The sequence below is a fragment of the Procambarus clarkii genome, chromosome 76 (assembly GCF_040958095.1).
Source record: "Procambarus clarkii isolate CNS0578487 chromosome 76, FALCON_Pclarkii_2.0, whole genome shotgun sequence".
NCBI lineage: Eukaryota > Metazoa > Arthropoda > Malacostraca > Decapoda > Cambaridae > Procambarus > Procambarus clarkii.
In genome coordinates, this window is record NC_091225.1 from 11,688,823 (window position 1) to 11,700,968 (window position 12,146).

General features: G+C 40.3%; 1 protein-coding gene across 1 annotated transcript in view; it reads left to right on the plus strand.

The window, feature by feature from the left end:
• Positions 1 to 12,146, plus strand: part of LOC123771540 (dynein axonemal intermediate chain 1) — a 312,924-nt gene that overhangs the window by 187,149 nt on the left and 113,629 nt on the right. The window contains exon 5 of the mRNA XM_069313626.1: positions 5,423 to 5,642. Within this exon, the coding sequence (XP_069169727.1) occupies positions 5,423 to 5,642 (220 nt within the window). The remainder of the gene's footprint in view (positions 1 to 5,422; positions 5,643 to 12,146) is intronic.

A 12,146-nucleotide genomic window follows, 5' to 3' on the forward strand; every position in this document is an offset into this window, starting at 1 on the left:
ACTTTTAGACTTTGCCGATTGGACACTCTTCGTTTGTTGCACCTTGCAGTACTGTACTGTGGTGGGAATGCTATCTTCCACCTTGGTTCTTGAATACGTTAATTTCGTATATTTGCACAGTGCTGCATGGTGCCTGCCTCTTCTACACCTGTTGCAGGTGTTGAATTGGGTATCACAATAGTATGTTGTGGGACTTGAGACACCTTGCACATCTCCCTAATTCCTGGAGTCGCTTAATACGAGTGTCTCTGGTTGGATAATTAGCACAACAGTATGTTGAATGTCTCTTTTTGCAGAACATACATGTCCCCCAGCCTACTGCACGTTTGGAAGTTACCGGTTTGGGTGAACTAGTAACAGTAGTGTTGGAGGATTCTGCTGCATTGTTAGATTTTCTGCAACTTGGTGTGAGTGTAATTGACTGATGTTTTTTGGGGTAGTTGTTTTACCCTTTAATTGACTCTTATTTTCTACTTCTGAAGGCTTGTATGAGGCTTTAAACTTCCACATTTACTCGTCGTTTGTTTATGATGGAATGTAAAACCTCCAGTGATGTCCTGTACTGTCAGGATGGTGTTATGTTGATGTGCATATAATTCATCTCGTATATCGCTGGACAATTTTCGTTGAAGGACTACTTTGGTCATCCATTCACTAGTAGTTATATCAACCTTAAGACTGAATGTTCTTAGTAGTGACTCAAACTCCATGCTGAAGGATTGTAATGAGTCAGCAGTCTGATCAGGATGAGGTAAATCCAGCAATTGTAGTACAAGATGTATGACAGTTTTCTCATTGCCAGCATTATTCATATTCACTAGATGATAAAGCCTTGTGGGGCTTGTACTTGGGTTGCTCATAATGCTGAACAAGTACTGATGGTAGCCTAGGGTAAAATTCCTGCACTCACTAGGCTGTAATCCTACCTATACTAGAGGTTAGCACTTAAAATTAATACACAATATATATATATACAATCATACTAATGATTTGAGTGATAAACCAGTGTCACTGGAAGTACCTTTAGGTTAGCTTTTCTATATCACCCTAGGATGGTATAGACACTAATTAATCACTCAAAGGTGTAATGATCATAAGTAAAATATTATATATACACAATTCAACTCAAGTTGATAAAAATTACACCCAAAATTGGGTCTGCACCATTCATTAATGGTGCTAGGTTGTTTAATATAGTACAACTAGACTATGGTAATAATGGGACTAGGATGAATAATAAATAGTTCAACTAGTCAATGGTAATAGGGGACTAGGTTATCTATAAACACTAGTCAATGTATATCCTACCCTGTTGTGGGTTGGCAATTGGTAAATATTATATTGTGAACACTAGTGCAATATATATTAAATAATTCTCTATTTTGGAGAAATAATATACACAATTATTGATAATAGCCTCTTAATTGCCTCCATGAAACTTCTAATATTATCAAGAAGTATTAAATATTATTAGTGACCTCGCGAAATTAACTCCACAAAATTCGTGGATAATCTCTCGCGAAATTAACACCACGAAATCCGTGAACAATCTTGCGAGGACACAACCACTAATTTGGCTGGCTTCAATATAAGCGCTGTCACGGAATAAGAACCCACCAAATCTGTGGGTGACCCTGAAACTGCTGATAAGGCTGAACTGAACTGAGAGGGGCTCCTGAGCTCGCTCGAGGCAACGCCGCCGTCTTTGACTGGCTTTGTTGTTCACTAATTTATTACACTAGTTTATTTAATTTGATGACAATCTAGCTCTCTAGACCATCTAGGTTCGAATGACCAAATAATCTAGGTTCGAAGGACCATATAATGTGGGAACCGACCTGTGAGATTTATATTTATTTAATTTATATGAATTTATATAGAATATATATTTACATTAATTTATATATTCCGATAGCAATTTGTATGATGTTAAGTGGACTGTATTTCTGCAATAATCTCACAAATCGATCCACTACACATTAGGGGAGGGCTTATATTGAATTTATATATATGCAGCCAATCAAACTACAGTATTAAACTACATATATTAGTATACATTGAAGAGGTTCCTTATCTTATTATACAGCAGGCTTAGTCCATCAGGTATAACTAGGATGTAGACACCAAATTATCCTCTGTGAGGCAGCTTCCATCACCCAGTAACTGATTCACAAAGCTTGCTTCCTCTTCTTGACCTGTCGAAAGGGCGCTAGCTATGAAGCCAGAATCCTAATATATGACAGCTATATCAGAGAAAACACTGTACAATGAATCATAAAGACCAAGACTTAATTACCTTTTTTAAAGAGGCTGTTCGCATTCTAACTGGTTAGTCCTTATCTACTGACATTAATGGCCAAAAAGATTAGATAAATGGGTTTCGACTAGAACACTTTCCTTGTATTTGGTGACAGCGTGTTGATGACTGGACGACCTTTGGTTTCTATAACACTTCGTCCAAGAGAAATTAACAGGAGCCGAATTTACTCCCGTGCGCCTCTGGTCTTGAACAACAATGGCTGAACACTCCCTCACCACTGACGCTACTGGCCTACATTGTCCACATATCAGAAAGTGATAGAAGGGTCACATTTACTTTAATTTGATACTAATAATTAAGTTAATTAAAATGAGATGTTTTATGATGGTAAAATTCAAAGACTAATGTATTTAAGAATAATTCCCACCATAATAGGTGGCGAATTTATAATAGTATGTGGCAATGATATCCCGTTTTCTGTAGACGGAAAATTCCACTACGTTACATTTTCTATGGGTAACTTGTGTATACAGTGGCAGCATTATTATCTGCCTGTATGTAATATTATTAAATGGTGTTGGATTTTCCGACACATATTGCGTACATACTGGTTAAAATCTTTAATCAATACCAGATGTTGGCCTTTCAACATAAGCACAAGAACTATCTCTTTATGTTCCTCTCTAGCCTTTCCTAGCCAGTGTGATGTAGTAACGACTAGTATTTTCATTCTTTTCTAGTCAATAAATAAAGATTCTGACTTTGTTAATTTTTTCTACTTTAGTGATATCCTCAAATATCATTGAGGAAATTATATTTACAGGCCAATTAATATGTCTTTGACACCCAGTCGCATTCACATATCGTTATGTGTTGTTGTTGGCATCGTTGTTGTCTAAATGCTAGACATTTATAGGTGACAAGACACTGTTTAAGACAGATGTCAGCTTCACCATCCAGATTGAAAACAAGATTTTTTTCCCTGCAATCTTTTGGGATACTCAACGCGTGATCCGTGTCTTATCGGGTGTTTCAGTTTGAGCACAGTTAATGTAAATCCCTGTTAGATACATACATACACATTCGATCCTTCTCTTTCTTCTAGACACCGAGCTATTTTCTCTTTTACGTCATCACCCCAAAAATCCACAACTGTAGATACCTTTTCTCTCGTGATTGTCCTCCCGTCGCCTCGTATGAGAAATGCGTCATTATTGATTGGGTGAAGGAAGTCTTCCTCCTTCAGGAACATTATAAATTATGGATGATTAGGGTTAGGTCTGGAAAAATTAAAAGTGACGAGTTATTGGGAGTGAATTGAGCAGTGATGTGATCAATGAAAAACTGTCTATACATTCTTAAATAAATACCAGATGTGTTTACATGTTCTGGGATCGGAAATGAGAAACGACTGTATGCCCCATTGTAATTTTCAAACGTATCTAAGAGTTGGGGGAGTATGGGAAGAGGAGGAAAACCTGGGTGATGCTTGGGTGGTGGAGAGGCAGGTGATGCTGGAGCTTCCAGAGGGGGTGGTGAGGACAACTACTTGGGCTGAATGATAGAGCAACAGTCTTGCTTCATGCAGGTCAGGCGTTCAATCCCCGACCGTCCAAGTGGTTGCGTACCATTTCTTTTCCCCTGTCCCATCCCAAATCCTCATCCTCACTCCTTTTAAGTGCTATATAATCATAATGGCTTGGTGCTTTCTTCTGATAGTTCCCTGTCAATTCAGAGATTCTGCTAACTCTACCTACCAAGTTATCTCAGGTGCCTGACGAGCAACAGCTCTGAGTTCAATGCAACTTGCTTACCAACATCCTCCATTGGTCTCCATCCTTGGTCTTGGACCCTGAGACCACCATCGTCACTGGGCGAATGTCCCGACCTCGGTACAGCTTCACCATGTTCACGTGTACCAACATCTGCTTCTGTTTCCTGTCCTAAGTACTAAGGATATAGTTAGTAGCATAAACGTTCTTGATAACAGGGTTAAGGACTAATAAAGGTGCTTCTCAAGCTTCCTGTTACCGTTGGAGAACATATCAGTTCTGGGTCTCCTACCTGAAATTCCTGGAGCCGGAAACTTCACCGTGCAGGATACCAGTACAAAATGTTTTAGTGTGAACTGGAAGTGCTAGAGGGGGGAGAGGGCGGGGGTGATCAACCACGGAGCCACAACATCGGCTGAGGAGAGAGCAGCGGAAAAGGTAATTGTCTGTTCTCAGTTCCTCATCTAATTTTTAGTCCAAACCCCATGTCCTCTTAGGGAATAGGATGTTAAACTAACTTAGGGATAATTAATTTGCATTATTAAATAAATTGACTGTTAACTGTCTCCCGAGTATTTGTATTTCCTGTAATTATTTCTGAGACATTGATCTTGAATTGTTTTGCCATTACCTGTGATCTTATGAGCATTTTATCAATATATTTCCTCTGTCATTCATGAAACCAACATAGAAGAAATTGCATTCGTCCAGTAAGAAAGATAGCTTAAAGTCCCTAAGCCCTGGGCTTAGGGACAGTCCCTAGTTGACTGGTCTCCTCCTGAGTCAAATAGCCAATTTTATTAAAGTTCTAGCAGGAGTGGTGGCGGCATTTGTTCGTTTTGAAACGAGTAACCTTATCATCCATCTGGTCTGTTTTGACTGTGGAGATATCTTTAACATCTTAGTCATTTCTCCTTCCTCTCCCTAATAACTAGCTTGAGCATTTTCCGCTGTGAGGGTGGAATCTTCCCAGTTCTTTGGGGTTATACAATACAATTGTTACAGCCTTAGGTTACAAATTAACAGCAACCATTACAGTGAGTGTTAGAGCAGTGTTTGATTGTCAGCTAATGTTACAATGGTAGCAGCAAGTTATTAGAATGGTTACCATCTCACAATTTCAGTGTTATAGGTTAGCTTAAAACTGATGAGTGTGTAATGTATAAGAGACATTAATATAATTAAGAGACATTCCATCTTATCATTATTATTATTAGCATAACAACTGAACCACACACTGTAAGGAGTCTTTTATAAAGTATTGAGGGAACAGAGTTATTTAGAATGGATTAGTGTTGAATATGAGTAGTGTTCAGATGACTAGTTTACACTTTGTAGCAGTATAGAGAGTAATAGTACAAGTGGATGAGAGCCTTGGTGACTACCGCAGGAGGCGGAGACGGAGCCAGAGGTGCAGATCAACCTCAGCTGCAGGAGAGAGTACGTCCGCTCCAGCAAGGTGGTCTTCTGCTCCTCCAGCGGCCGCTACCAGCCCCTGGTGGACCGCGAGACTCTCCTCGACCTCCTCACACTGCCCTCCAGAGTACAGTTGAGGGAGGACGCCCACAGGCACCGGCGCTTCTACAGGCTCCCTCCCACCAGCCTAGAAGGTGGGTGGCATAAGCCAGGTGGCATAAGTCAGGTGGCGTAAGCCAGGTGGCGTAAGCCAGGTGGCGTAAGCCAGGTGGCATAAGCCAGGTGGCATAAGCCAGGTGGCATAAGCCAGGTGGCATATGGCCTAATGTTAATCTTCCAGTGTATTGTGAATGACTGAGGGGAAGGTGGGGTTATGGAGGTCATAACCAGGGGGGGGAGGAAGGTGGGGTTGTGGAGGTCATGACCAGGAGGGGGGGGGAAGGTGGGGTTGTGGAGGTCATGACCAGGAGGGGAGGGGGAAGGTGGGGTTTTGACTTTTTGATGTGTAAAATATCAACAAGTCAAAACCAGCAATCAACAGCCAATTAACACACAATTACATTCTACCCACTTCAAGACCCCGAACCAACACAGAAGCAAGAAGATAAAACACACAACGTACCCCATTGATTCATGTCCTATTCACCTTGTGAGTAAATAAGTGAACACATGTATGTTATACTCACACTCACTGGAAACTGCAATTGACCCTTCACGTTTCCACTCACTTCAATAGCAAGGAGAGGAGAAACTTTACCGTGCCTATCAACTCACGGCCACCACAATTACTCCGGGAAACATGACTTACGTCGCCTACCACCATCTGCTACCAGCTACTACACACCACCACCACAGCGAACACTACTACACATATACTGGCTGAGTGAACTATTGATAAAAGCATTCGCCCCCTCGGCGTAGTCTGTTATGTCATTTGGTCATTAATGACATATGATTTGTCCATATATGTCACACTTCCAGTAAATATAAAGAGAGAGAGAGAGAGAGAGAGAAACGTATGGCTAGGAAGCTCTTTACAAGGTTCCAGTGGAATTCATAGGGAATAATCTTTTAAAGCAATTTTTCCAACTATACGTTGATAAAGTTTAATCTCAGTCAGGCAGTCATTTTTTTGCACAGGAAAGTCAATATGAACATTTTATATGATAATAAAGTTATTTCTCACCTAAGGCCACCAAACACAATGTTCCTCTCTGACTACCAGCCCACCATTATAAGTCCAGCTACCAGGCAGCATCTCCCAGAGGGGCAGCACCCTACCACTGCTACCTGGCCCACCTGCCCACCAATGCTCCTACCACCACCTCCCTCCCACAAGTGTATTAGTCTTTAAACAGATTATCATTCATTCTTTATAACATCTAATATCTTAACCTATTTTTAAGGAAATAGTTATTGCTAACCAGCGAGTAGAAATATTCATCAGAGAATTATTTTCATCTCTGTGATTAAGCACACTCAATCTCTTTTTGCTTTCACTGGTTCATCTGTCTTTGTCCCCACCTTGTGAGGATAATTTCACGTATTAGATACAAATTAATAAGAAACAAGCTCATAGTGAGAGAGAGAGAAAGTAATGCAAGCTTTCATTTGTAAGATCCTATCGAGGAATCTTGTGAACTTGTGAGTCTACCTTTATCCCATGCAGTAGATATTGACAGTCTTCATCCACAAGCGTTTCATCTGCACACCTCTAGATAGCCAACATACCTTGACTGTAGTAGTAATTAAGAGCTTAACATAGTATAAATTTCATAAGATGGTCAGAAAGATATGTTTCGCTTCTCCTGCTGAGGGGATAATGGGATGAATTAATTATTTGCGGAGTGCTAAAGATCTACCCCCCACCATAGCTTGTACCCAACTTGATATAGATACGTATTCACTTTAATTCACTTGAATCTCTCTCTCTCAGTCCAAGTCTTGCACACTACTTCTCATTTAACTCTAAACCCTTGCTTATACCACTTCTCCTCTTTAGTTTACAGAATTGCTTACTAGTTCTTATTTGAGTATATTTCCTTGCATGCTCAGTCTTATTTAGGTCTACGGCTTTTGCACAGTACTTCTGTTTTAAGTCTACGGCTTTGCATCTTTTAATCCCTTTTCCTTTTTCCCTTAGTTCCCTTTTCTCCTATTGACTTACGTCCTGCAGACATGCCACCATGACCTACACCCTGCAGACTTGCCACCGTGACCTACACCCTGCAGACTTGCCACCGTGACCTACACCCTGCAGACTTGCCACCGTGACCTACACCCTGCAGACTTGCCACCATGACCTACACCCTGCAGACTTGCCACCGTGACCTACACCCTGCAGACTGTTACCTATCGTTCGCTACGGCTCGTGACCCTACAGCAGCCAAGCTTTAATTACGTCTAGGGATACGAGAAAACTGCTGTTCTCAAGAGCGGGTCACCAGTATAACCCCTTGATAAGTAATGAGCACATAAATAAAAATCTTCCTAGGACTGAAGAATAGATACAAAATATTATATAGATATATATTCAAGACAGTATAATATAAAAACACAGATGGTCAAGTTAACTTATACAACAAACAAAGGTATTGTCCTTCTCCTAATATAGTATAATAAAATATGGCACAACAAGAATGTTACAGACTTATCTCCCACATGTTATTTCTTCGAGTCCCGTTCAGCTACTGAACTCTCGCTCTGTCGCCACCCAAATTCTCACCTCCCGTCTGCCTCATCCCAGGATGAGGGATGGAAACTAAGGACTTTTTAATATTTAAAACTAATTGAACAACCACTTGTTCTCAAAACACACAAGAATGCAAATTACAGATAATAGTTACTTACAAAATATATAAGTACAATGCCACCTGTTTAATTACAGTAAATAAATACTTATATAAACTTAATAAAAGTGACATCTGGAACTCCCAAACAGAACAGGTCCAGCTTTCCCGAATCAAACAGGTAATAGACGTGTGCAAAGCAACCGCGCTCCTGTCTCCACTGACGCTGCCACACCACACGATAATTTACTAAAACACAATGTGTGTACATATACAGGCAATGATATAATAAAATAAAACAAGTTATTTTAAATTTATATACGTATTCTGCTAGGAGTACGTAACACTTCCACCTCCAAGAAAAAAAATGCAATAGATTGAAGATCAATGGCATTTTTTCAAAGTAAAATGTATGACACTTGAGATTTATGGTATTAATTACACCAAACATGTAAAAGTAATTATAACACATTTCTGGACAAAAATGAAAACACTCCAAATATAGTCTTACAGGAAACTCAGAAATTTTAGTCTTATGACTATGTTCTACATATGTGTCACTGGAGTATGCAAATTTATCTCTCCAAGGTACTATCTCATTTATTTCACTTTGTTTCAGATCATATTTCACACTCCTATCTACAACAGTATCATTAGTAGCATGAATAGAATTGTCAAGAAAGGTAGCTGCTTTCACACAGTTATCATGGCAATTTAGCTTTTCATATGTTTCTACTATTTCTCCAAGATCAGTTCCGTATTTCCATGTGATCCCTTTTTCACATGGTGAATTTTTCCAAGACAGACTCCATTTTCCATTACTCCCCTTTTCTGGAGCTGAACTGCTTAATTGAAGCTGACTGGATGTTAAGTAGATTTGGGACTTCTCCTGGGTATGCTCTGACACAGACATCTGCTCTTCATCCCTCTTGATCCTCTGTGGAACACATACTCTCGCCCAATGGATACTAAAATTAGAGAAATTAGCATTAAACCTCACAATTATGTATAAAACTTTCCCATTCATAGAACCTTCCGAAACACAAGACACCGACTTAGCAAACCGTTGACCTTCAAACCAAGAAATACAACCCAAGATAAGTGCAAAGACTACCTGATCGAACTGACTCAGATGATCCATAAGGAACACAGAAATCAATTGCCTCATAACTCTGTCATAACGATCAGTGAAAGAAAACAGGCATATGCCTAGGCACCATATCTCAATCAGAACTCCGAAGACAAGTTCACACCCCCTGATGGTGAACTTGAACACAACACACACTTTCATCAACCGTCTAGTCTTCCAAAAGACTAAATAAAACATGCCGAAAACTTTACAACCCTCACCATCACTTCCCAAGTGATTTACGTCTGATGACAACCAATCAACCAAGAGGTTTAAGGGTCTTAACATCTTGAAGATGAACAGCAGATTACCTGGGAAACACCCAAGGACAATCTGAAACCCTTCACAATGATTAACTCTAGGTAGGATAACCTTATCCCCCAACTTGAAATACACACCTGGAGCCTCAAACATCTGCTCCCCAGTATGATTTAATCCTTCACCCACAATATGACTCTGAAAGTCAACACCACACTTGAGTGGAACATACACTTTCATCACTCGTGCATTAAAATTAACTGGATCTGAATATAGAGACACTGCTCTAGCATAACTCACCACTTCCTCAGAACTGGATGCACAACCTACTTGAGTAAACTCTCTCTGCTCAACCACAAGGCTTGACAAAGATGTCCCACAGTCCATTACTTCACAAGAAAATGGCTCCTGCAGAATAAAAGTAGATTTCAACATCCTACACACACTCTGATTCAATGTACAGAATGAGAAATACTTACTCCACATGGAATAAGAATCACAACTCCGCAACTTAGATCCAAATGATACCTTACCACTCTCAATGATTTTACCAAAATTTCCTCCCATGACTTCTGGAGCTGCTTGGAGTACTGTCTGCTCACAATCAATAATATCACTACCAAGCTGGGTCACATCCTCACAGACAACTGAAGAGGGAGGCTCAATGGGTCTCCATCTACTCAACAGAAGCTGATCCTCTGGCTGCTTTCCCACACTCTCCAAAACTGGATCTACAGTACAGACTGTCTCCTTGCTTCTCTCTGAAATCTTAGGGTCAGTTCTACTCAATGCACATAAATGAAGGGAATCTGAAACGAGCGGGCAAGTAACAGGTAGTTTGACCTCCTCCCCTATACTATCACCTTGACTAGGGTGAGGCGGGGCCTCTACAACAGACTTACTCTCGACAACTGATTCTAAACTTGGAGTGAGCGGGAATACTTCTGCCAACCCGACATCTTGTCCTAAACCATTCACTTGGCTGGAATACAGAGTCGTGGCTTTTAAGTTTCTCTCAACTCCTGGCACAACGTTCGTAGTGAGCGGGCAAGACAATGGTACATGGACATCCTTTCCCAATTTATTGGAATAAAGCAGAGTCATAGTATCAGGCTTACTCTCAACAACTAAATCGGCCACACAGGAATCTGGAACAACCACATCCCACTTCTCCACTGAAGGGGTACTGGTTACTGGAACAAATGCTTGAGTAACAACATCAGAACTGACAACTGGATTTATAATAGTACTGACATCAGCACAGGTAGAATGGACAAAACCATCTTCTACAACAGGTTCATTCATAGAACTAACTTCAGCACAGGCAGAATAAACATGGTCTGCAACTGGCTGTTTACACAAACGGGGATCAATCTCACCCACAACATGATTTATGGCCACATCATTACCCAATATAACATCCACACCTGGGATGGGCAACTGTGTACTAACACCCACAGTGCATAAACTTGGTGTAATGGTGGATCTGAAATTAATGTCTATTAGAGGTACAGTTTTACATCCTGCAACACTCTGAAGAACAACAAACTTTCCAGTCTCTCTCTTTTCAACATCAGAAAGAATACTGGATGAAATTATGGTTTGGGAAGCACCTGTATCACGAAGAATAACCACTGGCTTCCACTTCCCATTAATACACAAAACTTCACCTGAAGACATATATGGTGAATATTGTTTCACCCAATTGGGGTTTACAGTTACATGTTTATTAGTAAGTTTATTTTGCACACCTCTGCAATAAATGAGACCAGTTGGTCGTAACTCAGGGTGCAGTATAAAACAGGAATTAATTCCATGGCCTTTTCTCTTACAATGGGAACAGGACCTAACAGTGGACACACCTGTGGAACCAACCGTAGGTTTATAAATAACCTTATTATTATTTGATATTCCTGACAAGGAAGTAGCAGGATTAGGTTTTGTAAGAGAAGAGCTCATGGGAGTAACTGGAGCACTAGGGCGGGATGGATTCTGATAAGGAGTTCGGTGAGCATTATAATTTACTCTACGACTAGACTTAGGTGAAGTGGCCGTAAACTGGGCCTTAGTCAACAACTCATGCTCATCCGCGAGCTTTGACAGCTCATAAATGTCTGTTACATTCTTTTGTTCTGCCATAAAAGTAGACAACTGGTCTGGGAGACATGACAATACTTCTTCCATTATAAGAAGATTCTTTAGAGCATCAAAGTCAGTGACTGAAAGTGACTTTAACCATCTGTTGCAAAAATTCGTCTTCTGACGAGTAAAATCTGCTATTGTCTGATCACTTGTCCTCCTTAGATTCCAAAACTTTTGCCTGTGTGCCTCTGGATTTAACTGATACGCATTTAAGATGCTTTTCTTTACAAATTCATAATCAAAGCTATGAGCGTCAGGTAGGGATGTAAAAACCTCCTGACTACGCCCCTTAAATTGAGACTGCATAATGGCTACCCACTGATCCCTTGGCCAGTTCATACTGATGGCAATTTTATAAAAATGTGCAAAGAAAACCTCAG